This window comes from Microcaecilia unicolor, chromosome 8 (assembly GCF_901765095.1).
Source record: "Microcaecilia unicolor chromosome 8, aMicUni1.1, whole genome shotgun sequence".
Classification (NCBI taxonomy): Eukaryota; Metazoa; Chordata; class Amphibia; order Gymnophiona; family Siphonopidae; genus Microcaecilia; species Microcaecilia unicolor.
This window is the reverse complement of record NC_044038.1, coordinates 53,756,362-53,783,975: the sequence shown is the minus strand read 5'-3', so window position 1 is coordinate 53,783,975 and position 27,614 is coordinate 53,756,362. Positions and strand designations below refer to the sequence as shown.

At 47.5% G+C, this 27,614-nt stretch overlaps 1 protein-coding gene across 1 annotated transcript in view; it reads right to left on the bottom strand.

The window, feature by feature from the left end:
* The window catches only part of IFT140 (intraflagellar transport 140), a 681,938-nt gene that overhangs the window by 438,443 nt on the left and 215,881 nt on the right, over positions 1 to 27,614 (bottom strand). Inside the window, exons 10-12 of the mRNA XM_030212528.1 lie at positions 20,600 to 20,803; positions 12,493 to 12,565; positions 8,188 to 8,279 (exon numbers count right to left, since the gene is read on the bottom strand). Of these exons, the coding sequence (XP_030068388.1) occupies positions 8,188 to 8,279; positions 12,493 to 12,565; positions 20,600 to 20,803 (369 nt within the window). The remainder of the gene's footprint in view (positions 1 to 8,187; positions 8,280 to 12,492; positions 12,566 to 20,599; positions 20,804 to 27,614) is intronic.

Sequence of the window (27,614 nt, the reverse complement as noted above, 5' to 3'; positions counted from 1 at the left end):
CCGACGCCGCAAGTGGCACTGACATCGCAGACCTCACCACAGGCAGGGAGCCAGCTGCCGCATCTATCAACGGTATCGACAGCGCAAGCACAACCAGTACCGGAACAGACAGTCACAGCAGCCCTTCCAGAATCCCTGGAAGAATAGCTCGGAGGCGCTCAACAAGAGTGTCTGTCGAGAAAGGCTGTGAGATCGGTGCAGGAGTCGAAGCCAGAATCTGTCTAGGGCGAGGAGGCGGTACTGGGCTGTCCGGAGACCGGCGCATCGACACCTCTTGTATGGAGGGTGAGCGGTCCTCCCGGCGTCGACGCCCCAGAGGTCTCGGTACCGTGACGAGAAGGAGACCGATGATGGTGCTTCTTATCCTTCACTCGAGGCACGTCATCGGCACCCGTCGGTACCGATGAGGACGTGGAATCCACACACCTCCTCGGGGTCGGGTCCGAAAGAGGTCGGTCCTGATGGGCCTGCACTGCAGGGGCCCTTGAGGCAGGTGGAGACCCACTCGATGGCTCACTGCTGCCAGCATGAGATGGTCCCTGGACAGCCATTACCTGCGCTCCTGACGTTGATGCTTTCTCCGGTGCAGTCATTTGACACCACCGACCTCGGTACAGCTGTCGACGTCGAAGTACCGGGCAAAACTCCAAACAGACGTTCCCGCTGAGCTTGTCTCGACGCCTGTGTCCGCTTTTTAAGGCTAAGACACAACTTACATGCGTCTGGGCGATGGTCAGGCCCAAGGCACTGGATACACCACGCGTGGGGATCGGTACCTGAGATTGCCTGGTTGCGTCGAGTGCACTTCTTGAAGCCACTGGCGATCCTCGATGTCATGGACATAAAAATAGCGGCGGCGAAATCAAAATTCTCGATGGTGCCTAATTATAAGCAGAAAAAGGGGAGAAAAACTGCACAGGTGGCCAAAAAGGCCAAGTTCGACCACGAAATAAAACTTAGATGGAAAAAAGGTAAGACATAAGGGAACTTCCTTTTTTTTTTTTATAAACAAAAAAGAAACAAACAGCTGAAAGCCGCTCAAAAACACTCGCGAAAAGACGCGAACACACAAAGACTCTCTCCTGAGGCAGCAGAGCGACCGAAAAACAGCCGCCCTTAACCGCGGGGGGAAAAAAAGAGAATAAAGTGGGGTTCTCGCGCGACAGGCAGGAAAATGGTCACTCGCCCGCACGCTCGAAGACTCTAGAAAACTTTGTTTCTAGGAAGATTTTCCGGCCCTGGGGCTGCCGTGGACGTCACCCATCAGTGAGAACAAGCAGCCTGCTTTTCCTCAGAGAAAAATAAGTCCACCGGGTTACAGTAAGTGCCAGTTGCACTGAGGTGAACCTTTACAGATTTGGATTTGAGACCAGACTCAAAGTTGTAGAAGGTGTTCAAGCAGTTTTGGTTTAGGGCAGAAGAAAGGATCTAGGGCTTTGCCCTCACACCAGACAGCAAACTTCCTCCACTTGAAACCACAGGACATCTTGGTGAAAGATTTCATGAAAGCAAGAACCTTGGGGACACCTTCATTCAGGTGGAGGGAGTCAAGTTCTAATTCTCAACATCCAGTCTATAAAGACTAGGAACTGGAGATTGGGATGAAGAAGCGACCCGTCATTCTGAGAGTTGGAAACACTCCAGTCTCCACGGGCCTCTGACAACTAACTCCAGAGGCACAGGGAACCATATCAGCCTTGGCCAGTAAGCTGCAATGAGGATTAAGGTCCATTGGACTGCTTGAGTTTCAGCAAAGTCTTCCCTATCAGGAGTATGAGAGGACATGCATACCGAAGACCCACATCCCAATGAACAAGGAAGGCATCCAAGGCTAATATGTCATGTGATCCCAGTCTGGAAAAGTACCAAGAGACTTTGTTGTTCATAAGAGTGGTGATAAGATCCACCAAGGGGTGTCTAATTCTCAGAAACTAGTAAAAAAGGCCCGTTTCTGAATGAAATGAAACGGGCGCTAGCAAGGTTGTCCTCTAATGGTAATTATGTTTTTAAGGGAACTGTTAGGAGTGAGTATGTGTGAGAGAGTGAATGAGTGTGTGTCAGAGAGAGAGAGTGTGTTGAGAGAGTGTGTGATTGAGAGAGACACAGAATGTGTGTGTCTGTCTGTGTGAGTGAGTGAGTGAGTGAGTGAGTGAGAGAGTGTAGTGTGTGTCTCGTGTGCACCAATTATGCTCTCTCCCCTGCATTCATCCATATGCAGCAAACATCCTCTGTGCCCTGCCCCCTCCATCCATCCATGTGCAGCATCTTTCCCCTGCCCCCTCCATCCATCGTGGTGCAGCAATTCTCTTCTGTCCCTTGTCCTCCCCCCCTACATGTGCATCACACATCCCCCCTGCACCTCCCCCCGAGTTCCAGGCCCCCCTCCCTCCCTCCCTCCAAGTTCCAGGCCCCCCTCCCTCCCTTCCATTTCCAGTCCCTCCTCACTCCCTCCCCTCTCTCCTTTCCCTCCCTCCCCCTCCGTTCCAGGGTTCCCCCTCCCTCCAAGTTCCAGGGTCGTCCCCACCCTCCCTCCCTCCCAGTTCCAGGGTCCCCCATCCCTCCCCGTTCCAGGTTGTGGAGGAAGGGCTGAAGTAGCTCCCGCGTTCTGTGTGAAGGGCTCAGTGGCGAGCTACAGGTAAAGCGGCTCCCGCGTAGCGTGTGGAGTAAGGGATAAGAGCTAAACCAGCTCCCGCATTGCGTGTAGAGGAAGGGCTGAGAGCTAAACTGACTCCCTCTTCTTTTCTTCGTGCACTTCCCGCCTCCCTGCTTCGAATACTAACAGGCAAGCAGGCCACGGGAGAGTGAAGTCTGGAGATGGTTACGGGCACAGGCAGACACATTGGAACGTTACAGGAGCAAATTAATATGTTAGATTCTTCTGGGATATGCCCATGTTGAGAGTCCACTCATCCAGTTGCATGACACTGCTCAGCTTGTCTACCAGACTGTTGCTCTTTCCTGCCGGGTAAGTGGCTCTGAATATCATACCGCAGCTCAGTGCCCAACACCACACTCTAACAACTTCCTGACAAAGAAGGAACAAACCCATCCCTCCTTGCTTCTTGACACAGTATATGGCAACCTACCAATCATCCAGGTATGGAAACGCATGCTTGCCCAGTCTGTGTAGTGATGCTGCAATTACTGCAAGACATTTTGTAAAAACCATGGGAGCTGACATGAGGCCAAAAAGCAGGACAGTACCGGTAGTGGTGTCTCCCTACTCAAAATCTGATACCTTCTGTAACTGGAATGTATTTGGATATGTGTGTAAGCATCCATTAAGTACAGAGAGCATAGCCTATTGTTTTCCTGAATCATAGGATTAAGGTGCTCAGGGAAACCATCCTGAACTTTTCCTTTGCCAGATATTTGTTCAGGGCCCTTATGTCTCGGATAAGATGAAATCCTCCTGTTTTCTTGGGTACCAGGAAATACTTGGAGTAAAATTCCTTTCCTTTTTGCCCAGTTGGGACAGGTTTAACCACATTGGCCTGTAAAAGGAAAGAGTTACTTTGTAAGTAGTTCTTGATGTTCAGAGCTTAATTTTGAGGCTCTAGGTGGGCAATTTGAAGGGAGTTTCCATCAATGGAGAGTGTATCCTGTCCAAACTATCTGAAGAACCCATCGGTCTGAGGTTACAAGGGGCTACCTTTCTTGGAAAAGAAATTCAGCCTCCCTCCCACTGGCAGGTCATCCAGGACAGGCTATGCTCTCTTAGAGCCAGGCAAAAGCTCATCCCCTGTTTTGACTGGTGAGGTGGTTAGGACTTCTGAGCCCTCTCCTGCCTCAGACAGAAGCAAGAGCTCTGGGTCGACTGGGAAAGGTGAGAGGTAGGAAGGCTCCTACATCTGAGAGTAGTAGGGTCTCCTCTATCCAACATCTGAATACTTCCTAGAAAACGAGGTCACAGCATGAGTGGGCTGATTCATTTGATGGTATCTGTTCTCTTCTTGATGAGGTTAGCGACCTCTTCCATAATGTCACCAAACAGATTATCCCCTTTGAATGGGACATCCTCATAATTAACTCTGCAGAGAAGGGGAAGAACAATCTTAGGAACTTGCAGAACTTCCAGAAAATATCACTTAACATGTCACTAGGAGCAAGATATTAGAAAACCAACAAAATGGAAATTCAAATTGTCTATTATAGTTCTGTTATTCTTCCATCCTATGATGAAGCTGCTTTTCATCTTTAATCAAGGTGACATTATAAGACTGTATATAAGATTGCTGCTCCAAGTCCTGAAATCTTCTTGCAAGACCTTCTATGTTTCGTTTTTATTGAAAACACCACAACTTTTGCACAATCACCATGAAATATACATAAAACCAACATATATACTGTATCCCGTGATGCGCAATTATCACGTCATCACCAAACTTTTATCGTTTTTATCCCTCCCCCTTACCAAATTTGTATTTCAACAACTTCCTTAATTTTTACAGATACTATTCAAAGCAGACATAACATCATCAAACTATCCCCACCCTTATCTCCCATTCCCCTACCCTCCCTTCTTATCCCCCCTCCCCTTTCTAGTACTACGCCATGTGGTCTTTAGTACAAAAGGACATATCATCCTCATTCACTAACTTATTAACTACTACTACTATTACTACTATTTAGCATTTCTATAGCGCTGCAAGGCGTACGCAGCGCTGCACAAACATAGAAGAAAGACAGTCCCTGCTCAAAGAGCTTACAATCTAATAGACAAAAAAAAAAGCAAATCAAATCAATTAATGTGTACAGGAAGGAGGAGAGGAGGGTAGGAGGAGGCGAGTGGTTACGAGTCAAAAGCAATGTTAAATAGGTGGGCTTTCAGTCTAGATTTAAAGGTGTCCAAGGATGGGGCAAGACGTAGGGGCTCAGGAAGTTTATTCCAGGCGTAGGGTGCAGCGAGACAGAAGGCGCGAAGTCTGAAGTTGGCAGTAGTGGAGAAGGGAACAGATAAGAAGGATTTATCCATGGAGCGGAGTGCACGGGAAGGGGTGTAGGGAAGGACGAGTGTGGAGAGATACTGGGGAGCAGCAGAGTGAGTACATTTATAGGTTAGTAGAAGAAGTTTGAACAGGATGCGAAAACGGATAGGGAGCCAGTGAAGTGACTTGAGACTTCTACCTCTCTGTGTGAGACTACCTAGAAAAGGACCCCACACCTTAAGAAAGCGTGCTTTGCGTTTACATGAACCTCTGGCCTCTTGTGCTTCCCAGCTCAATAGCTGATGTACTTGGTTGCGCGAGTGCCAAAATTCAGGGGATTCCGGAGAGGTCCACGATTGCAAAATACACTTTCTCGCCAGCAGACACAGTTTGCAACACATCAATATTTCGTCTGCCTTCAACCCTTGGAATGAGCCAGGGCAATCCAAAACCAGATGAAAAGGCGTCCCATTTACTCGACCAGTCATCAATAGAGACAAGAAGGCCGCCACTCTCCTCCAGAACTGTCTTATTATTATGCATCCCCAAAATGGATGGTAGAAAGTGTTGTCAGATAAATTACATTTCAAACAAGTAGGTACAGCGATTCCACCCGATCTGAACAGTTGAACCTATGTAAAATAGGCTCTATGTACTACTCAGAAGGCACATTCTCGATACCCCGCCCCACTCATTAATTTGGGGATACCTTTGAGGTGAGCAGCAATATCCCAAAAGGAAAGGTCACCCCCCCACATCTGCCTCCCAACGCAGTTTGCAAGACCTTCTAATAATCTCTCCTGAGTAATAATTTTGGATTTCAACCAACTGTAACCAGCAAACACAGTATCAAATTTAGTAGTCATAGATGAGTTCAGATAAATAACGGCATTCCATAAACTACCTACAGCAGAGTTGGTCAACCATGGTTTTCAAAGGCCGCAACCCAGTCAGGTTTTCACAATTTCCCTAATTAATATGCATAAGATCTTTTTGCATACAATGGAAGCAGTTTAGTTTACAACCCCAAGCCTCTGCCCCCCATCAAAGTAGGAGAGATGCCTACTGCCTGCCCCCCCCCAACCCACAAGAGTGAGGGTAGAAAGGAGAGGGGAAAACAGAAGAGTTACGCTGATTTTTAAAAAGAGTTCCAGAGGAGATCCGGGAAATTATAGACTGGTGAGTCTGATGTCGGTACCGGGCAAAATGGTAGAGGCTATTATTAAGAATAAAATTACAGAGCACATACAAAAACATGGGCTGATGAAACAGTCAGCAGAGATTTAGTGAAGGGAAGTCTTGCCTCACCAATCTACTGCATTTTTTTGAGGGAATAAACAAACATGTGGACAATGGGGAGCCGGTGGATATTGTATATCTGGATTTTCAAAAGGCGTTTGGACAGAGTGTCTCATGAAAGACTCCAGAGGAAACTGGAGAGTCATGGGATCGGAGGTAGGGTATTACTATGGATTAAGAGCTGGTTGAAAGATAGGAAGCAGAGAGTAGGATTGAATGGTCAGTATTCTCAATGGAGAAAGGTAATTAGTGGGTTCCCGCAGGGGTCTGTGCTGGGACCGCTGCTTTTTAACATATTTATAAATGACCTAGAGATGGGAGTAACTAGTGAGGTAATTAAATTCGCAGATGACACAAAGTTATTCAGGGTCGTCAAGTCGCAGGAGGAGTGTGAAAGATTACAGGAGGACCTCGTGAGACTGGGGGATTGGGCATCCAAGTGGCAGATGAAGTTCAATGTTGACAAGTGCAAAGTGATGCATGTGGGTAAGAGGAACCCGAATTACAGCTATGTCATGCAAGGTTCTGCGTTAGGAGTCACAAACCTAGAAAGGGATCTGGGAGTCATCGTTAAGACGTTGAAAACTTCTGCTCAGTGTGCTGCGGCAGCCAAGAAAGCGCACAGAATGTTGAGCATAATTAGGAAAGGGATGGAAAACAAACAAGAGGATGTTATAATGCCGTTGTATCGCTCCATGGTGCGACTGCACCTCGAATATCGTGTCCAAGTCTGGTCGCCGCATCTCAAAAAAGATATAAAGGAATTGGAGAAGGTGCAGAGACGGGCGACAAAAATGATAAAAGGGATGGAACAACTTCCTCATGAGGAAAGGCTGAGAAGGTTAGGGCTCTTCGGCTTGGAGAAAAGGCAGCTGAGGGATGATATGATTGAAGTCTACAAAATAATGAGCAGAGTAGAGCAGACAGATGTGAAGTGTTTGTTTACACTTTCAAACAATAATAGAACCAGGGGACACAAGATGAAGCTAGAATATGGTAGATTTAAAACAAATAGGAGAAAGTTTTTCTATACTCAGCGTGTAGTTGGACTCTGGAACTCGTTGCCACGGCGGTGGCAGCGGCTTGCCTTACAGAGTTTAAGGGGGGTTTGGACAGATTCCTGAAAGAAAAGTCCATTGAATTTTTTTTTTTGGAGGGGGGGGGGGTGGTTGCCAGGTTCTTGAGGCCTGGATTAGCCGCTGTCAGAGACGGGGTGCTGGGCTTGGTGGACCCTTGGTCTTTTCCCAATGTGGCGGTGCTTATGTGCTTATGTGGGAGGGACCCAACTTCTACTCGGATTTGATTCCCTAGGGCAGAGGTAGGCAATTCCAGTCCTCGAGAGCCGCAGGCAGGTCAGGTTTTCAGGATATCCACAATGAATATGCAGGAGATAGTTTTGCATACCAAGGAGGCAGTGCTTGCAAATCTATCTCCTGCATATTCATTGTGGATACCCTGTAAACCTGACCTGCCTGCGGCTCTCAAGGACCGGAGTTGCCTACCCCTGCTCTAGGGTGTAAGCCTAATGTCAACCAAGATCAAGCCCTCTTCAAATGTCACATAGGACCCTAAAGTTCGCTGGCCTATTCTGCTGACTACGAAGGTTTGATATATTTTCATCTGCTGGAGACAAGAAATACTGGATGTCTTAGGGCTGTACAGGATCCTATATAGAGTGACGTTATCTGGGCTGGGTTGGAGGGGTATAAGGAAACACAGTTAATAGTTAGAAGAACACATACAGAACAGTAAGTTGTTCATATTATCATTCACAAAATATGCAACTCTATTAAAACTAAAAAGAGTCCTCACTAATATCCTGAGCATGGCTCTATGACCAGATACTAGTTAAGCAGATCAGTATCTTCCCAAAGTTAGCTTGCTTTGCCATTTTTTTTCTTGCCCAAAGAAAGAATATTTCCACCAAGAAGTCCATTACTTTCAACTATTCTGCTCTCACCTGTAGAGTGCGAACCTGGACTCGATTTGGCTCCACTGTGTAAATATTTTCTTCATGCATGGCCAACACCGGAGACTCACAAGAAAAAGAACCTTCAAATATAAATATGATGATATTACCACCACTACAAGGAACATGAAGAATAAGACATCAAACATCACAAATGAGTTTGTTCTTCCACACATTCAGGTATTAACTTATAAAAGACAGTATTATTCCGATTCCTTCCATTTCCTCCTAATAATCAGGGCTAAGTTCACCGAAGGGGGAGTGCAGTGGATAGGGGAGGGGGGTGTGAAATGAGAAGAGGAGGGGGGAGTGCGGGGGGGGGGGGGAATTCCATGTCAGTGCAATTGCTTATGCAGGGCCAGCTGTCTACAGAAAAAGGAGGGGGAGTGGTTCAGGGGGTTAGAAAGAAGACCAGACCAGTTGAAAACACTGTTTGTTGATCTCTGTGTTGAAAGCTGAGAGGGTAGAGGAGAGGGGAATTGATTGTAAAACCATTGGTTTTCTTTTAAAGCTTAAAATGTAATTTCTGGGGTTGAGCCTTTTTTGGAGTGCCTATGGTTTCTTGTGAAAGTTTATCTTAAAACAGCTTTGCGTCTACTGATTTTTCTGGAAAAAGGAAGGTGAACGGACTTCTGCCTGATGCCACATGTTATGAAAAAACAGAGGGCTGAAAACAAGCGCGTACAACGTGCTGCGACGTCAGACTCCGAACTGGATTCAACAGCTATACAGCACGGGCCGGCCACAGAGAACAAAGAACTTTACAGACCTCGGGTCGGCTGGCGGGGGTTGGGATCCCCCACCAGCTGAAGACATTTTTAAAGGCAGCGGCACTGGCAGGTGGAAGCGGACCTCAGCTGGCCGGGGGTTGGGGTCCCCCGCCAGTAAGGTAAGCAATGGCAGCGGGGTAGGGTTGACGGCGGTAGGGGGGTCCAGGGTGAAATCTGCAGGGGCCCAGGCCCCTGTGGCCCCACGCAGATACGCCCGTGATTTGGAGGAGGAATAGCCTAATGGTTACATAATTACATAAGTATTGCCATACTGGGAAAGACCAAAGGTCCATCGAGCCCAGCATCCTGTTTCCAACAGTGGCCAATCCACGTCACAAATACCTGGCAAGATCTCAAAAACGTATAAAACATTTTATACTGCTTATCCCAGAAATAGTGGATTTTCCCCTAGTCCATTTAATAATGGTCTATGGACCTTTCCTTTAGGAAGCCGTCCAAACCTTTTTTTTTTTAACTTTTTATTTATGCATTTTTCATAACCTTATACAAACAAAATTCAATCATATCGTCCAAACCTTTTTTAAACTCCGCTAAGCTAACCACCTTTACCACATTCTCTGGCAATGAATTCCTGAGTTTAATTACACGTTGAGTGAAGAAACATTTTCTCAGATTCGTTTTAAATTTACTACATTGTAGCTTCATCGCATGCCCCCTAGTCCTAGTATTTTTGGAAAGCATGAACAGACGCTTCTCATCTACCCGTTCAACTCCGCTCATTATTTTATAGACCTCTAGTATCATATCTCCCCTCAGCCGCCTTTTCTCCAAGCTGAAGAGCCCTAGCTGCTTTAGCTTTTCCTCATAGTGCAGTGGGCTGAGAACATAAGGAACTGGGTTCATTTTCCCCACTGTGGCTCCTTGTGATCCTGGGCAAGTCACTTAATCCTCTATTGCCCCAGGTAAAAAACTTAAACTGTGAGTCCACTAGGGATAGAGAATATACCTACATATAATAAATGTAAACCGCTTTGGTTGTCTCATAAAAAGGTGATATATCAAATCCATGCCCTTTACCCCTATTGGATTATATACTATATATTACTTCTGTATTATATACTGAGTATTACTTGTTTCAATAAACCAATTTTTTTTTAAAGATTTATCCTATATAATAATTTGCATATCCATCTGGATGCCTGGATTCGTAACACACTTCCCATTGGTCCGCCCTGGGGATGACGTCACACGGCAGACCAATTTGAAGTGAGAGGGAAGGGAAGCCAGCACCAGCCACCGGAGGTCTCTCTCTCTCTCTCTCTGTTCCCTTGGAGCGCAACGATGACCTGGGAAGGGAAGCCAGCACCAGCCGGCAGAGGTCAGTGCACAATCGCCCCCCCCCCCGGTTCCAGCCCCCTCCCCTCCTAGTTCCATGCCCCCTCCCTCCACTCCCGTCTGAGTTCCACGCCCCTCCTCTCCTCTGAGTTCCACCGCCCCTCCCCGCGCCTCCCTCCCTCTCTCTCTGTGCCCTCCGAATGGAAGCAGGACGTGAGCGGCTGCCCCTCCCCTTCCTAAGTGCCGGCTGTTATTTAAAACGTCTTACCTCCTGGTCCACCAGCAACAGTGAAGTCGAGCAGGCACGGCACAGCGCTTCACAATGCCTTCACTTCTCCTTTAGGTCTACCTCTGGTCTCGCCCTCATTTCCTGTTTGTGGAAGGGCGGGACTTACGAAGGGGAGGGGCAGCTGCACACGTCCTGCTTCCACTCGGAGGACACAGAGAGGGAGGGAGGCGCGAGGGTGTAGAACTCGGACAGGGGGTGCATGGAACTCGGAGGGCACGGGAGGAGAGGGAGGGAGGCGGGTCCTGGAACTGGATCGGAAGGGGGGTCCTGGAACTCGAAGGGAAGGTGGGGTCCTGCAACTCAAAGGAAAGGTGGGGTCCTGCAACTCAAAGGGGAGGTGGGGTCCTGTAACTCAAAGGGGAGGTGGGTCTGGAACACGGAGGACAGGGAGGGAGGGGGCATGGAACACGGAGGACAGGGAGGGAGGGGGCATGGAACTCGGAGGGGAAGGGGCCTGGAACTCCGAGAGAGAGGGACGGACACACAGGGGTGTGGAACTCCAAAGACAGGGGTGTAGGGAACTCCCGGGGGGGATAAGGGCAAAGAGGGGACGGGGGAAGGAGCGGCCAACACAGGTCGGCCTGTAACAGAGAGAGAGAGAGAGAGAGAGAGAGGGGGGGAGGGAGGGAGGGAGGGAAGCACGGGCGTGTAAAGGAGGAGAGCGAGGGAGGCAGTGACCAGGGGGTGGGCCTTGAACTCTGAGGACACAGACAGAGGCCTACAACTCAGACGACAGAGACCAAGGGAGGGAGAGCTGGAACTCCGAGGAGAGGGGAGCATGGAACTCCAAGTACAGGGAGGGGGGCCTAGAATTCACATGACAGGGAGGGAGGCAGGAGGCCAAGCTGCAACTGCGAGGAAAACCTTGCTAGCGTCCATTTCATTTCTATCAGAAACCGGCCTTTTCACTAGTATCTTTATAAACTGCCTGATGTACTTATTTAGAGGTTTATTTTACTTGTTTGTATACCACTTTGGTGAATTCCTATGAAAGGTGATATAGCAAGAAACTAACTAAATAAATAAAAATATGTTATAATGGGCTGTACAACAGTACTCCAAAATGTGCACTAAACTAACTCAGTGGATTTCCAGAGAGCCGAGGCATTTTGACTTCAGCCATATAAAAAGATCAAATATCTTCAGATAAATCATCCTATGGTGCTTTTTTTGTCATACTGTAACAAACTGTAAACAAATTCAGCTTAGCTTTGGCACTATTCATATATATGGCCTTCCACTCAATTACTGCACACCTTCCAATTCTGTAGAAGAGACCTTAATCTTCTGACACATATATTCCAAGTCTTAATGTTATTTTCTCTCTTTCCTTAGAATTCTGTTGTCTTTCTTCATGCCTCCTCTTGCTCAATTAACTTGTACCACTATTGGCAGCCCTACCATTAGGCCAACTGAGGCAGGGGCTCAGGTGGTACTCTTCTAAGACGGCATTGCCCCCACCCCGCCCTTCTTTCTCCAACCCCCTTCCCCAAATTTACCTTTTCTTTTCTTGGTTTCTTTTTTAAAAGGCAGCGGCAGCGATTCCCATAGGCTGCCCTTTTTCTCTACTGCGGCCCATCTCCGAGGAAATAGGAAATTACGTCAGAGAGGCGGGCCACCCACAGTAAAGAGAAGGGGCCAGGACTGGCAGCAGGGCAGCCTATAGGAATTGCTGCCACTGTCTTTAAAAAAACAAGAAAAGAAAAGGTACATTTGGGGAAGGGGGCTGGGGAAGGAAGTGGGGGATGTCAGATCATGTTTGGGGAGGGGAGGAGTGGTGGGGAGGGGCCGGGATGGCAGCTCATTCTTTGCCTCAGGCACTGTACCACTGAAACATCAAAATCCTGTATTATTTATATAATGCTTTGTTACAAATCCATTACTTTCCATGATTTGTTGCATACTTCCCTTGATGATCTCAGCATTCTGGAGGAATTTTACCTGCATTTCGTAGAGTGGCTCCTGATGGCTCATACACTGTCACTTGTTTCCCATTCCAGACTGCAACAGCTTCCTAGGACACACAAAGAACGAAATTACAATTAAAATGCATTACATTTGCTATACCGCTTAACCTTAATTAAGAATAAAGCGGTGTATAATATAAAATCAAAAACAAAACAGAAAAGAAAAGAAAGATCGCCATTAAAAACAGGAAAGCACACACAACCAAGAGCAAGCAGCCATACAATCCCTTAGCCACCCAGGAACTACTCAGCCAACCCCATTAGGCAACGGTCCAAAGGCAGTAACAAACAAAAAAAATGAGCTTTCAATAATTTCCTAAAACAAGTCAGAGAACTCTCCAATTGTAACACCTCAGGGATAGAGTTCCATAAAACAGGTACCACACAAGAAAAAGCCCCAACTCTAACAACTGTTGTACAAGCCCTCATCAAAGCAGGAGCCACAAGCTGGTTCCCCATAGCATAGAGTGAAGCGCTCTGCCTGGGACATAAGGCACCAAACATCATGCCAAAGAAGGTGGTGTTTTATCAGAAAGAACCTGTTGAGTCAAAGGTAACAATTTATACTTATACCTAAAAGATATAGGCATCCAATGACAGTGAATAAAAAGGTCCAATTTAAAAGACCTTAATTTTATCGATGTGGGGATGGTCATATATATAACACAGTTATATCCCAAACATCCACTCTTTATATATTCTATGCATATGTCAACTTCACTTTCAAATATATATAAAGAAGACTAGTACTTTTATGGGGATCATCAGAATCTTCAACAGCAATCCCTTACGGGTACAGCGTCCCTCATATTTAGGGCGCCGTATAACTCCTCACAGATCAACCCAGTGTTGTATATTTTTTTCCTTTTTTTTGAATTTAACTTTAAGTCTTCATTTTTCATTGAACAATTTGAATAAATATTCAACTCTTCAATTTAGAGTAACAAAATACTTAGCTTTTTCGCAGCAAATTTTGTAAAAACCAAAGCTCCGGAGGTTTGGTTTTTACAAAATTTGCTGCAAAAAAGCTAAGTATTTTGTTACTCTAAATTGAAGAGTTGAATATTTATTCAAATTGTTCAATGAAAAATGAAGACTTAAAGTTAAATAAATTCAAAAAAAAGGAAAAAAATATACAACACTGGGTTGATCTGTGAGGAGTTGTAACTGCCCAAAGGAGTCCGGGAGCTCTTCCCTAGAAAAGGAAGGGAAAAAATGGGCTGGTTCAGGTGAAACCCTGAAACCACTTTAGGCAGGAAGGACGACACTGTACGTACCGTTTCTCCGGACTCCGAGAATTGCAGAAAAGGGTCCCGACATGACAACGCCTGCAGCTCAGACACGCGTCTAGCCGATGTAATGGTCACCAAAAAGACTGTCTTGAGAGTCACATCCTTCTCCGAAGCTCGCTTAAGCAACTCGAAGGGCGAACACTGAAGAGCCTTCAACACCAGCCCCAGGTTCCAGGGCGGACAGGGCAACCGGACGGGAGGACGGAGCCTAAGCACCCCTCTGAGAAACCGGGCAATGTCCGGATGAGCAGCAAGGGACAAGCCAGCGACTTTCCCTCGATAGCATGATAATGCTGCCACTTGCTCCCGCAGGGAATTGTAAGCCAGGCCTTTTTGTAAGCCCACCTGCAAAAAGTCCAGCACTGTCGAGATTGTAGCCTGCGTGGGTGTAATAGCCTTTGAAACACCCCACGCCTCAAATTTATGCCAGATCCGAGCATAAGCTGCGGAGGTGGACCGCTTGCGGGCCTGCAAGAGAGTGGAGATGACCTTGTTAGAGTAGCCCTTGTCTCTCAATTGCACCCTCTCAATAGCCAGGTCGTGAGACCAAATCGTCAGGGATGCTCCATAGACACCGGACCCTGAACCAACAGGTTCGGCACTGCGGGCAAATGCACCGGAGAGTCCACCAACATCCGGCGGAGATCCACATACCACGGACGCCTTGGCCAATCTGGAGCGATGAGAATCACCAGACCTCGGTACTGTCGAATCCGCAGTAGGACTCGCCCTATCAAGGGCCAAGGAGGGAACACATATAGGAGCTCCGAGGGCCAGGGTTGAGCCAAAGCATCCAACCCCGCTGAGCGAGGATCTCTCCTTCTGCTGAAAAAGGATGGGACTTTGGCGTTTGCACTTGACGCCATTAGATCCATTCCGGGAGTCCCCCATTTGGCACAAATCTAAAGGAACACTTTGTCTGCCAGTTCCCACTTCGTTGGGTCGATTTGATACCTACTTAGAAAATCGGCTTGCATGTTGCTCTGACCTGCTATGTGAGCTGCCGACAGAAGCTGCAGGTGTAGCTCAGCCCAGTGGCATATCTGAGCAGCCTCTGTGGCCAGTGCTTGGCACTGAGTGCCACCTTGTCGATTTATGTAGGCCACTGCTGTTGGGTTGTCCGACAGAACTCTGACAGCCAGTCCCTCCAGAGTGAAAGGCCAGAAGAGCCTGGCATATCGCTCTCAGTTCCAAGCGATTGATGGACCACCCCGTTTCCTTGGGTGTCCACAGACCCTGGGCATAGCTTCCCTGGCAATGTGCTCCCCAGCCCTTCAGGCTGGCATCCGTTACCACCAGGCACCAATCGGGAAGCGCTAGCGGCATTCCTCGCCGCAGCATGCTGTCTGAGAGCCACCACTCCATGCTGAGTCGGGCCACAGGGAGCCACGTGAGTCTGCGTTGATAATCCTGGGACAAAGGAGACCATCGTTGAAGCAGGGCAATCTGCAGAGGTCTCATGTGTGCATTCGCCCATGGCACTACTTCCAAGGTGGCCATCATTGACCCCAACAGCTGGACAAAGTCCCAAGCTCGTGGGCGAGGCATCCTCAGGAGCAGATGGACCTGATTCTGAAGCTTGCCCCGCCTTAGGTCGGGAATATTGACGACTCAGCCCAGAGATTGCAGTAATGAGACCACTCTGGCTGTTATATGACGACTCTCTTCTGCAGAGTCCGCTCTGATGAGTCAGTCGTTGAGGTACGGGTGAACCCGGATACCCTCTCGCCTGAGAAAGGCAGCTATTACCACCATTACCTTGGAAAAGGCTCTGGGAGCTGTGGCGAGGCCAAAAGGCAAGGCCCGAAAATGGAAATGTTTTCCCAACACCACAAAACCGAGATACCATTGGTGCGGGAGCCATATAGAAATGTGCAAGTAAGCTTCTTTTAGGTCCAGAGACGTAAGGAACTCTCCTGGCTGTACCGCCGCAATGACAGCGCGCAGGGTTTCCATGTGAAAATGCTGCACTCTTAGTTACTCGTTGACTTTCTTGAAGTCAAGAATGGGCCAAAAGACCCACCTTTTCGCGGCACCACAGAATAAATGGAGTAACGACCGCAGCCGTGTTCGGCGGGAGACACAGGAATCACCGCTCCAAGGTGCAACAAGACTTGTAAGGTCTCTTCTACCGCCACCCGTTTGACGGCAGTGCTGCATCGGGACTCCACAAACATGTCTCTCACCGGGGCACCGAAATCCCATCGGTAACCTTCTCTGATCAGGTCCAGGACCCACTGATCTGAGGTAATCTTGGTCCACTCCTCGAGAAAGAGGGAAAGGTGTCCTCATACAGCTGTAAAGGAGGAGTGGACTGGTATCCCATCATTGTGAACTCCTGGCCTTGAGCCTGCCGCTGCGGAGCGTATGTCCGAGCGAAAGGAGTTCCTCTGCTGAAAGCGGGCACATTGAGTAAACCCAGCAGAGCGCCCCAGGCGATACCTTCAAGCTTCATGGAAGTGAGGTCTGGAGGAGGAGGGAACCAAGTGACCCTTGGAAGAAGGCCACGGCCTATCCACAGGTAACCGCTGGGGTTGAGCATCCCCCAGGTCTTTAACAATCTTCTCCAACTCCTCTCCAAATAACAGAAGGCCCCGAAAGGACACCAGCCTTTGACTAGAGGCCATGTCAACCGCCCAATGCCGTAGCCATAAAAGGCGGCGGGCGGACACCGCCACAGACATCTGTTTAGTCGAAGCTCTGAACAGATCATAGAGGGCGTCAGCTAAAAATGACAAGGCCGACTCCATGCACGGTGCAACCTCAGCGAGGGACTCCGCACCATCCACGGGCTGTTCCACTGCCTGTTGTAACCAAGAGAAGCAGGCTCAAGCAGCATAAGAACTGCAAACACCCTTAAGGCTAGGCCCAAAATCTCAAAGGACCGTTTTAACGCTGATTCCAATCGTCGGTCCTGAATGTCCTTCAGGGCGACTCCTCCCTGAAGGGGAGGGTGGTCTTTCTTGTCACTGCCTTGACTAAGGCATCCACTTTAGGTATCCCAAAACGGGCCAAGTGCTCCTCACTTAGAGGGTAAAGATGGCCCATCGCCCTGGCACTTTCAAGGGCCCCTCGGGGTCAGCCCATTGAGCAGAAATAAGCTCTTGGATGGAATCATGCAAAGGAAAGGCTCGAGCAGGCTTCTCAGTACTCGCCATCCTCAGATTACCAGAGGAGGCCTCGCCTTTAACAGGATCATCAATAGAGAAGGCCTGTAAGGCATCAGAGATAAGTGCTGGCAGCTCATCGCGGTGGAAAATCCGAACTGCAGTGGGATCATCCAGATCTAGTGCCAAACCGGCACCTTCCTCTGGCTCCTCAGACCACGAAGGCCTGTCAGATCCCTCAGAGTCCCCACAGCCCGAACACGGGGGGGGAAAACGGGGGTGCGCCACTCTCCAACGGGGAATTTACCCGACTATGCTTAGCATGCATCCAACGCTCACGGGCATCCACGTCTGACATCAGCCCCGGGCCATAATCAGTCGGAGGGGGACCAGGTAGCAACGCAGTGTCAGACCCCTGCAGCAGAGCTCTTTTCAGCATGAAGGCTTTATGTAAAATAAGCACAAACTCGGAGGAGAAAAACTCACCCTGACCTCCCGTCTCCGAATTAGGAGCCACGGGGAACGGAGTTCCTCTGGTAGCCTCGGCCTGAGGCGCCCCTCTGCTCTCAGACTTCTCCGCAACTGCGGGGGTCGAGCCATACGGCACTTCCAAGATGGCGCCCGCTGCTAGCTTCATCGAGTGGGAAGAATCATCGCTCGCCATGCTCGTACTGGCTCTACCGTCTAAACAGCACAATTTACAGAGCCCCGCTGCTGAACTGCGCTTGCCACAACGGGAACAGTGCTTAACTCCCTCAGCAGCCATCGCCGAAAAACGGCAGAATAAAATTCAAAATGGCAGCTTCGCGCCAAAATCACCCCGATCGAAACACCATCCGTGGGCCCTCCCCGGAGGAGCTCAGTACCGCTCTTACCTCAAAGGACCGAGTCCACGAGCTCCGGTCACACTGCACAGTCAGGAAAAGCCTCAGAAACAGCAGTGCTGAAAAGCGCGGGTTTTTTTTTAAACGCTGTGAGGAAAGTCAGAGGCAAACAGCTACAGAGGTACTCCAGAGGCAGAAGAGGGTGGGAAAGGCACGGAAAGCGCGAACCTATATGCCTGCATCCACACAGGGGGAAGGGTAAGGCGGGGGAAGGGCGAACCTATGTGCCTTTAAAGTGGGCTTCACTTAGCCACAACACCCCTGCTACAACTGGCAAAAGCACATGAGCCACCCCAGGCAGAATCTTGAAGGAGCTGAACAAGCTGCGTCCAACCCTGCTGGGAGACAGAGAAATACTGAGAGGCAGATGGAGCTAGCTGTCCTAGAGGCACTATGGTTTTCAGTGTTCTCTATCTCCCCCAGCTGGTAGGTGGACACAACCCATTCGTAATGGATTCATCTGCTGCTGATAACAAGGAACAAACATTAGACACAATATCACTCATAAACATGTTAAAAAGAAATGGACAAGAACCGATCCTTTTGGCGTTCCACTGGTAACATACCTTTCCTCACAGTGAACTCCATTTATAACCAGTTTCTAACCCAGTCAGTCACTTTAGGGTCTACATGGAGTGTACACAGTTCATTAATAATCTGCATATGCAGTACTGTGTCAAATTCTTCCATGGGTCTATTTAGGAGTACTCATTGTATGCTACTTTTTATGTACTTTATTGGATATTTATCAGTCTCACTGGATGTTGTTCACTAAAGATTTATTTTTAATAAATTAAGCCATTTTATATGACATCTTGGCTTGTGGTGATTGACTCCTTCTGTTCCTTTTCTTAGCTTAAAATCTAAGTACACCACATCTAGCACTCCCCCTTGATCCCACTGTCTGTTCACACAGAGGGGCATAATCGAACGGGGCACCTAAGTTTCCTGAGGACGTCCTCGCAGGACATCCCCGCGAAGGGGTGAGGAAACCCGTATTATCGAAACAAGATGGGCGTCCATCTTTCGTTTCGATAATACGGTCGGGGACGCCCAAATCTCAACATTTAGGTCGACCTTAGAGATGGTCAACCTAAATGTTGAGATGGTCGACCTTAGAGATGGTCGTCCCCGGTTTACAGCGATAATGGAAACCGAGGACGCCCATCTCAAAAACGACCAAATCCAACTCATTTGGTCGTGGGAGAAGCCAGCATTCGTAGTGCACTGGTTCCCCTGACATGCCAGGACACCAACCGGGCACCCTAGGGGGCACTGCAGTGGATTAACTGATGCACTAACTGAACGGAAAAAGCCCTTCCCTTACTGATCCCTTAGCGATTCGGAAAGGAACGGGCATGCATGAAGGAAATCGCATGCAAATGAGCTGCTCGCTGTTAGCTCATTTGCACACAATTTCCATCCTAAGGAGGGGAAGCCAGTGCATAGCAGCCAAGCGTTATGCGTGGCTGCTCTGCGCATGCCAAAGACAGCTTCATACACGCAGACAAGCTGCGCGTATAATAGCCGTCTACAACCTTAAAAAAAACACAAGTCCAGGTGAAAACGTCTAAGTGCTTGTCAGGGACGTCTTTTTTTTTTTTAGTATGGGTGAAAGACGTCCAAGTGTTAGGCGCCTTCGCTATGCCTCCGTCCCTGCGACGGGCAGTTGAGAACGTCCAAAATGTGGATGTTTCTATGAGAAGGTCGTCCATGCATTTGCTATGCCTCCAACACCCCCTTTATTTATTTATTTGGAATTTGGATCACAAGTAGCAGCAGTGGGATTTGAACCGGCCACCTCTGGATTGCAAGACCAGTGCTCTAACCACTAGGCCACTCCTCCACTCTACTCCCTTGAAATTTGCCCGTCCCTGTGGGAGGGGTGGCAGTTCAGGACGTCCAAAATGTTTGAAAGAAGGACGTCCACGCCTTCGCTATGCCTCCACTGACACAACACACCTCTCCCCCCCCCCCCCCCCCCCCCAGGGACCTACATACTGCTGCGATGGGCCCGAGTATATTATTTGAGGTTGGCAAAAAAAGTTTTTAAAGTTGTGTTTTTCAGGGTGGGAGGGGGTTAGTGACCACTGGGGGAGTTAGGTGAGGTCATCCTCGATTCCCTCCGGTGGTCATCTGGTCAGTTCGGGCACCTTTTTGAGGCTTGGTCGTAAGAAAAAATGGACTAAGTCGGCCAAATGCTTGTCAGGGACGCCCTTTTTCCCATTATCGCTCGAGGACGCCCATCTGGCATGCCCCAGTCCCGCCTTTGCTACGCCTTTGACATGCCCCCGGGAACTTTGGCTGTCCCCACGACAGGAAGCAGTTAGGGACGCCCAAAATTGGCTTTCGATTATGCCAATTTGGGCGTTCCTGAGAGAAGGACGCCCATCTCCCGATTTGTGTCAAAAGATGGGCACCCTTCTCTTTCGAAAATAAGCCTGACAGTCAAATCAATTAATCAGATTCATGTGACAAGACCTACCTCTAGTAAAACCATGAAGCCCATCTCAGCCTAGGGTGTATTACAGCTCCATGAGCACAAACCTTTAATACAGTATACACTAAGTGACAATGTCAAACATATATTTTTTTTTTTTTAGAAAGCTACACTAAAACCTTTGGCTAATTTTAGTTAGAAAGCCTTTACAACTTTTACAGTCTGATAACTTTGTGAACAGTTAATTTGACTGTGTTTTATATACTACACTTTTTGGTGGGGACTCAATGGAAACAGTATGCTAGAAGAAAAAAAAAAAAGGATGCGATTTAGAGGCAGAGAATGCTATAACACCTACCTTTATGACAAACACCCCTTTGATATACATGTCAGTGCGGAGATTGTGTTGGGCTCCAGTGCTGAAGAAAGTTAGGTTTAATTGATTTGGTGCTACTTGTGTTGCTGCCACTTGCTGGTGGAAGTGAGATGACATCATCTGTTCACTGAGGATCAGGACAGAATGCTTATTGTTTACGGCCAGCAGGTTCTTCCCGGAACCCCACTGCAAACAGAGAAAAGAGAAAATAATAGGGATAATGCTGCACCAAGCCTCATAAGTTATTTATAATCTTACTACAAGACAGGGTATTTTTTTTCAGGTAGTACATGACAAAACTGAGTACAGTTACCTTTTCCACTGCCTGCTAAAATTGCCCTAGGGTCCCTAAAAAGTAGCATTACTTTGGGATGGCAAGTATTTTCCCTCAAATATGAACTGCCATTCTAGCCTGGAGCTTCTTCTCTAAATATGCCTGCATTTTGTACTTGCTGTCATTTCTCTCTCTCTCTCTCTCTCTCTGCGTCCTTCTAGGGCTGATGCAGTGGAAGCATCCACTATTTGAACTTCCATTGTTTGAGCTACTGAAACCGAATGGTCTTGTGCAATTCAAACAGCCAATGTTTGAAACTCAGTACACTCTTTATAAATGGAGCCCCATGCAGCACAAACAGTTGATGTTGCCAACGTGCTGGCCCCAGAAAAAAGCAAAGAGGGAAGAAACAGCAGCAGGAACAGCAATGAGACGTATTAGAGATGGAAGCCAGAGCAAGCAGCAGCAAGGTGAGAAATTGAGACAAAGGGAAAGAGAAAAAGAGACTCAGCATGGCTTGCAAATGTTAGGGAAAATATGGACTCAGATTGGTTGAAGGTAGAGGAGGGGAAGCTGAATAAGAAAGGGACTCAAAGATTAGAGATGGGGAATTTGGGGGGGGGGGGAGCAGAGACTTGGAGACTGGGAGGAATGATAATTTGGGGATGAATGGGAACAGACATTCAGTGGGAAGGAGGTGCATATTGGGGACTTGGAGAAGATGGAAAGTGAGAGTGCAGAGCCTGAATAGAGGTTTGGGTAAAAAGTAGGGATTTATCAAATGGGTGAGTACAAGTGAGTGCAAATTTGATCAGTGATTTCCATACCTAGCCAGATGGGTTTTCAGAATTAACCCAATAAATATGCATGAAATAAATCTGCATATTATGGATATATGTTGCATGCAAATCTCTCTCATGAATATTTACTGTGGTAATCTTGAAAATCTATCTGGCTAGGTGTGTCTCCAGGAGAGGGTTGAGAAGTGCTGCATTAGATGGGCTGGGTGTATGAATTAGGGTATAAGATGGTAAGAGAAGAGGGCCAAAGTGTAAGGAGGGGCTGAGAGGTAGCATAGATGATCTAGAGGACTATGGAGAGAGTGATAAGCAGTAAAAAAGGATGAAGGTGCTGTTGTAGGATGAAAGAGATGGGTCTCTACAAGTGGTTAGAAGCTGGGAATGGGTTTGGGGGGGTGCTGAAAAAGGAGTAAATAGGCTAGGTAGAACAAAAGGGAATAAGGAAGGCAAAAGAAGACCCTGACAAAAGAACTTGGGAGAAGACAAAGAGAAGGACCAACTCAATAAACAGGGCCATATTTAAGATGCTGGAGGCCCATAGGCAGGAATGGAGAGTGGCATGCAAATAAGGTTTCTTCCCCATAGAGCACTGTCCCAAAGCAAACAGAAACAGGCTCCAGTTTAGCCCAGGTATTCTTTGGTGCTGTAAAAATGTGGTGCCCTAGTTGCCTATGTATAGAGCTGGGACTGTTGACAAAAGAGTTAAATACCTGGATAATAAAGATAGGAAAAACGTTTTGCTTTTTGTTTTTAGATATTAGCATGTGTCAATTTTGGGACTGGTGTAATATTCATAATGTTTTTCATAGGTTCAGTTGCTGATCACAAGAGGCTACTATGTGGGCGCAGGGCACTGGGTATTACCCCACCCTTTAAGGAGGACCCTGTATTTGAGTACTGGAACATTTTTTTTCCTCAAAACATGAATTCAGGAAAATATATATATTTAGATTTTCCTAAGCTGTATCTACTGAGAAGTTACTTTAAGATAAATTCTCTATGTATTTACAGTGGGGGAAATAAGTATTTGATCCCTTGCTGATTTTGTAAGTTTGCCCACTGACAAAGACATGAGCAGCCCATAATTGAAGGGTAGGTTATTGGTAACAGTGAGAGATAGCACATCACAAATTAAATCCGGAAAATCACATTGTGGAAAGTATATGAATTTATTTGCATTCTGCAGAGGGAAATAAGTATTTAATCCCTCTGGCAAACAAGACCTAATACTTGGTGGCAAAACCCTTGTTGGCAAGCACAGCGGTCAGACGTCTTCTGTAGTTGATGATGAGGTTTGCACACATGTCAGGAGGAATTTTGGTCCACTCCTCTTTGCAGATCATCTCTAAATCATTAAGAGTTCTGGGCTGTCGCTTGGCAACTCGCAGCTTCAGCTCCCTCCATAAGTTTTCAATGGGATTAAGGTCTGGTGACTGGCTAGGCCACTCCATGACCCTAATGTGCTTCTTCCTGAGCCACTCCTTTGTTGCCTTGGCTGTATGTTTTGGGTCATTGTCGTGCTGGAAGACCCAGCCACGACCCATTTTTAAGGCCCTGGCGGAGGGAAGGAGGTTGTCACTCAGAATTGTACGGTACATGGCCCCATCCATTCTCCCATTGATGCGGTGAAGTAGTCCTGTGCCCTTAGCAGAGAAACACCCCCAAAACATAACATTTCCACCTCCATGCTTGACAGAGGGGACGGTGTTCTTTGGGTCATAGGCAGCATTTCTCTTCCTCCAAACACGGCGAGTTGAGTTCATGCCAAAGAGCTCAATTTTTGTCTCATCTGACCACAGCACCTTCTCCCAATCACTCTCGGCATCATCCAGGTGTTCACTGGCAAACTTCAGACGGGCCGTCACATGTGCCTTCCGGAGCAGGGGGACCTTGCGGGCACTGCAGGATTGCAATCCGTTATGTCGTAATGTGTTACCAATGGTTTTCGTGGTGACAGTGGTCCCAGCTGCCTTGAGATCATTGACAAGTTCCCCCCCTTGTAGTTGTAGGCTGATTTCTAACCTTCCTCATGATCAAGGATACCCCACGAGGTGAGATTTTGCGTGGAGCCCCAGATCTTTGTCGATTGACAGTCATTTTGTACTTCTTCCATTTCTTACTATGGCACCAACAGTTGTCTCCTTCTCGCCCAGCGTCTTACTGATGGTTTTGTAGCCCATTCCAGCCTTGTGCAGGTGTATGATCTTGTCCCTGACATCCTTAGACAGCTCCTTGCTCTTGGCCATTTTGTAGAGGTTAGAGTCTGACTGATTCACTGAGTCTGTGGACAGGTGTCTTTCATACAGGTGACCATTGCCGACAGCTGTCTGTCATGCAGGTAACGAGTTGATTTGGAGCATCTACCTGGTCTGTAGGGGCCAGATCTCTTACTGGTTGGTGGGGGATCAAATACTTATTTCCCTCTGCAGAATGCAAATAAATTCATATACTTTCCACAATGTGATTTTCCGGATTTAATTTGTGATGTGCTATCTCTCACTGTTACCAATAACCTACCCTTCAATTATGGGCTGCTCATGTCTTTGTCAGTGGGCAAACTTACAAAATCAGCAAGGGATCAAATACTTATTTCCCCCACTGTAAATTAAAAGCATACATGTACTTTTAAGTCCACGCAAAGAAAGCCTATTTCAAACACAAAGTACCCAAATATATTGTATCAGAATAATGGATTGTCAATTCAACTAAAAATAAACTTATTTATTTCAAAGGACTTGATATACCACATGATGCCCCAAAGAGAAGAAGTGACGTCACGGACCTAGATGGCTAATTGAGCTCTAAGCTCGGCACACAGTGCCAGTAATACCAAGCTCATCCCCGCCATTGTGAGAGCTTTGAGAGTCAAATCAATGAAGTTTAACTCTGATTGCCAGCTGAATTTGCTGATATGTCTCAGCCCGGGCAGCACATTCTGGATTTGGCAACATTCACATACCTACCTGGGGCCTCTGAATCCTGCATGGAAGAAAAGAAGGCACCTGCAGAAGAACCTTGCAGTGCATTGCCTGCATTAGTAATGCCAGAATCCCTACAACATTTATCCTCCCCGATAGCAAATCAGCAAGAGGTCAAGATACATACAAATTCATTTCTAGAATTTCTCATACTTCTACATGAAATCAAAGCAGGCATCGGGATATTGCGCAGAACTATCAACCCATGTGGCAGACATAAAGGGAGAAATTGATGATTTGGGGCATCGGCCGCCTTGACAAACATGATGAGGCTCTGACCGGGCTAGATTTGCAATTACCGGATCACAAAAACAAGAAGACCTATAGTAGCACAGTAAATGACGACAGATAAAGACATGAACGGTCCATCCAGTCTGCCCAAAAAGATAAACTCATTTATGTTATGGACAAACTGGAGAACTTAGAAAATTACAGCTGACACTGCAACCTGTATGTCCGGGGAATCCCTGAGACCGCAGACTATCTGAAAGCAGGTTTGAGGCAATTTGTGTGGTCCAAACAAATAGCCTCACACCTGCTTTCCAGCAAACAACAAATAGTACTCAGTACTGTGTAACTTAGACTTTATTTGTTTAATGTCTAAATTAACAGCCCACAGAAATGGAAGGTTGATTGTTTTTCACAGAATATGAGACACATTTATAACTTGGAGAAATTCACAATAATCTAAGATGTTGAGCTAACTGGCTGTTGTGTTTTATCTGAACAGAAGCAGCTACTGCTGCTTCTATCCAAGGGATGAAAACTTTTTTGTTTTCTTTTTTTCAATAGTCTTGTTAGAGGGGAATAAGGGGATTGTGTTATAACTATCTTTATGCTTCAACGTTTTTATTGGTGACAACACAAAAATATAGCGTGTCCAACATGTGCAGTACAAAGATGAAATAGCGAACAGCAAAAATAAGGACTGCAACGACCAAAGCAAACAAAATTTATCACCAAATATACCTTGTCCACCCACCCAACTCAACCCCTTTCACACAACCCCCACACAAAATCCTGCCTATCACCCATCCAGAACACTCAAGTCCTGTTGATCAGCAGGCTCTGACCTGAGGGGGAAAGTACATGAATATAAGAATCCCAAGTGGTCAGGAATTTCTGGGCACTTCTGTGGGAAGTGGAAGCATCCCTAACCTACCAGATGGCCAAAGCATGGATCTGAGTTCTCCATTAATCTTAATTTTCAAAACAGGGAGAACTTTAACATTCCCCAAAAAGTCCAAGGAGCCATCCTACAAAACAGGCAAATCTGGGGAATCAAAGAAACTGAAAAATGCAAGAAAGTAATAACAAATGTACCAATGTGGCCCAAAAGGTTTGTACCCTGGTGCAGCTCCAAAGATAATGGTAAAAGGAGTTTTCTGCTGCCAGACATTTAAGACACTGGGCAGAAAGCAGCACTCCAACATGAGCAAGCTGCTGTTGGAATAGGCAAGCACAGTGTAAAATTCAAAAGTGTGTTTCCTCTAAAGTGACAGTAATGACCATCCTAGGAGTGTTATTAATGGCTACGTGCAAATCCCAAGCAGGCAAGGGAAAGCCCAAATCTCTTTCCCATCTCGAAATCCATCCTTGGCACCCACCCACAAAGCGCCCTATGAAGGCCTGATATAGTTAACTTCTCTTCTGAGACAGGTGAAAAAGGCTATCAAAATGGTACCCCATCTTTTTGATATTCGGACTGATGGCCTTTAGTGGGCAAGGTTGGATGCTGGGGGGAGGGTTTTAAGAGGGGGGTGGGGTTGAGCACCTTGTTCAGTGTCTGGTTTCTTTACTGTCTTGTACCAAGGAGTGATGGTATAACCTTGGCGTTGATTGACACATGTGTATGTTCAGTGTTACTTTTTCTTATGTATTGCTCAATGTTGTTACTGTTTCTCATATAAAATAAAATCAACACCATCTGCACTCAAAATGCCTCTCCAACGAGACTATGAATATAATGTCTCAACTGACAATATGCAAATCTGTCCCCCCATTCCAGCCCCCCTAGCACCCCACCCCCCAAGTACAGCCCTGGTGGCCCAGTGCGCCGCAAATCAAGCCCCCCTGACCTGGTGGTCTAGCGGCCCTCTTCCCTTTGTTGGAAGAGGGAGGTAGACGCCCTCCTCTTCCAGCAGCACCTCCTCGAAAAATAGCGGCGCCCAGCCCTGCCTAGTGCATCCCTTATATGGTGTAAAGCCCCACCCAGCGCATCTCAGGATGTGCTGGGCAGGGCTGGACACCGCCATTTTCAAGGCGGCACTGCTGGAAGAGAAAGGAGTCCACCTCCCTCCTCCAACAAAGGTATGGGGGTGCGGGGAAGAGGGCCAATTGAACAACAGGTCGGGGAGGGTTTGACTTGCGGCCCACTGGGGCACCAGGGCTTCATTTGGGGGGGGATGCTAGTGGGAGTTAGGGGGGATGAAGACCCACCAGATCTCCAGCTCCCCCTTAATTTGTGTTGGGGGGGTTGGGGGGGACTGGAGGTCCGCCAGACCTCCGGCCCCCGTGTCACTGGCTTGGGGTGGGAGTACTAGACCACCAGGGCCATGCTGTTTGGGGGCTGGTGGTCCCACAGACCACCAGCCCCTGTATTTGACAGGTTTGGGCTTTTGACAGCTCAGACCTGTCAAGCAAGTGCAGGACTGCTCAGGCACAATCCTCCCACACTTTACCCTATGATCAGAGATAATAGCACACAAATTTGCATGCTGTTATCTCTGATGATAGGGGCAGTAAAGCCCCACACTGTTCCTGCATTATTTTTAGAGCGCTGTTAACTGCGTGGGGTTTTCGATCATCTGGGCATTTGTGCGGAATCCATCATCCATCCCTGGTGCCTTGAGCAATGAGCATTGCCACAAGGCCCAAACCACCACATCTGGATGAATGCAGGCCTCCAGGGACTCCCACATCTCCAGAGATAAAGTAGGGTGATC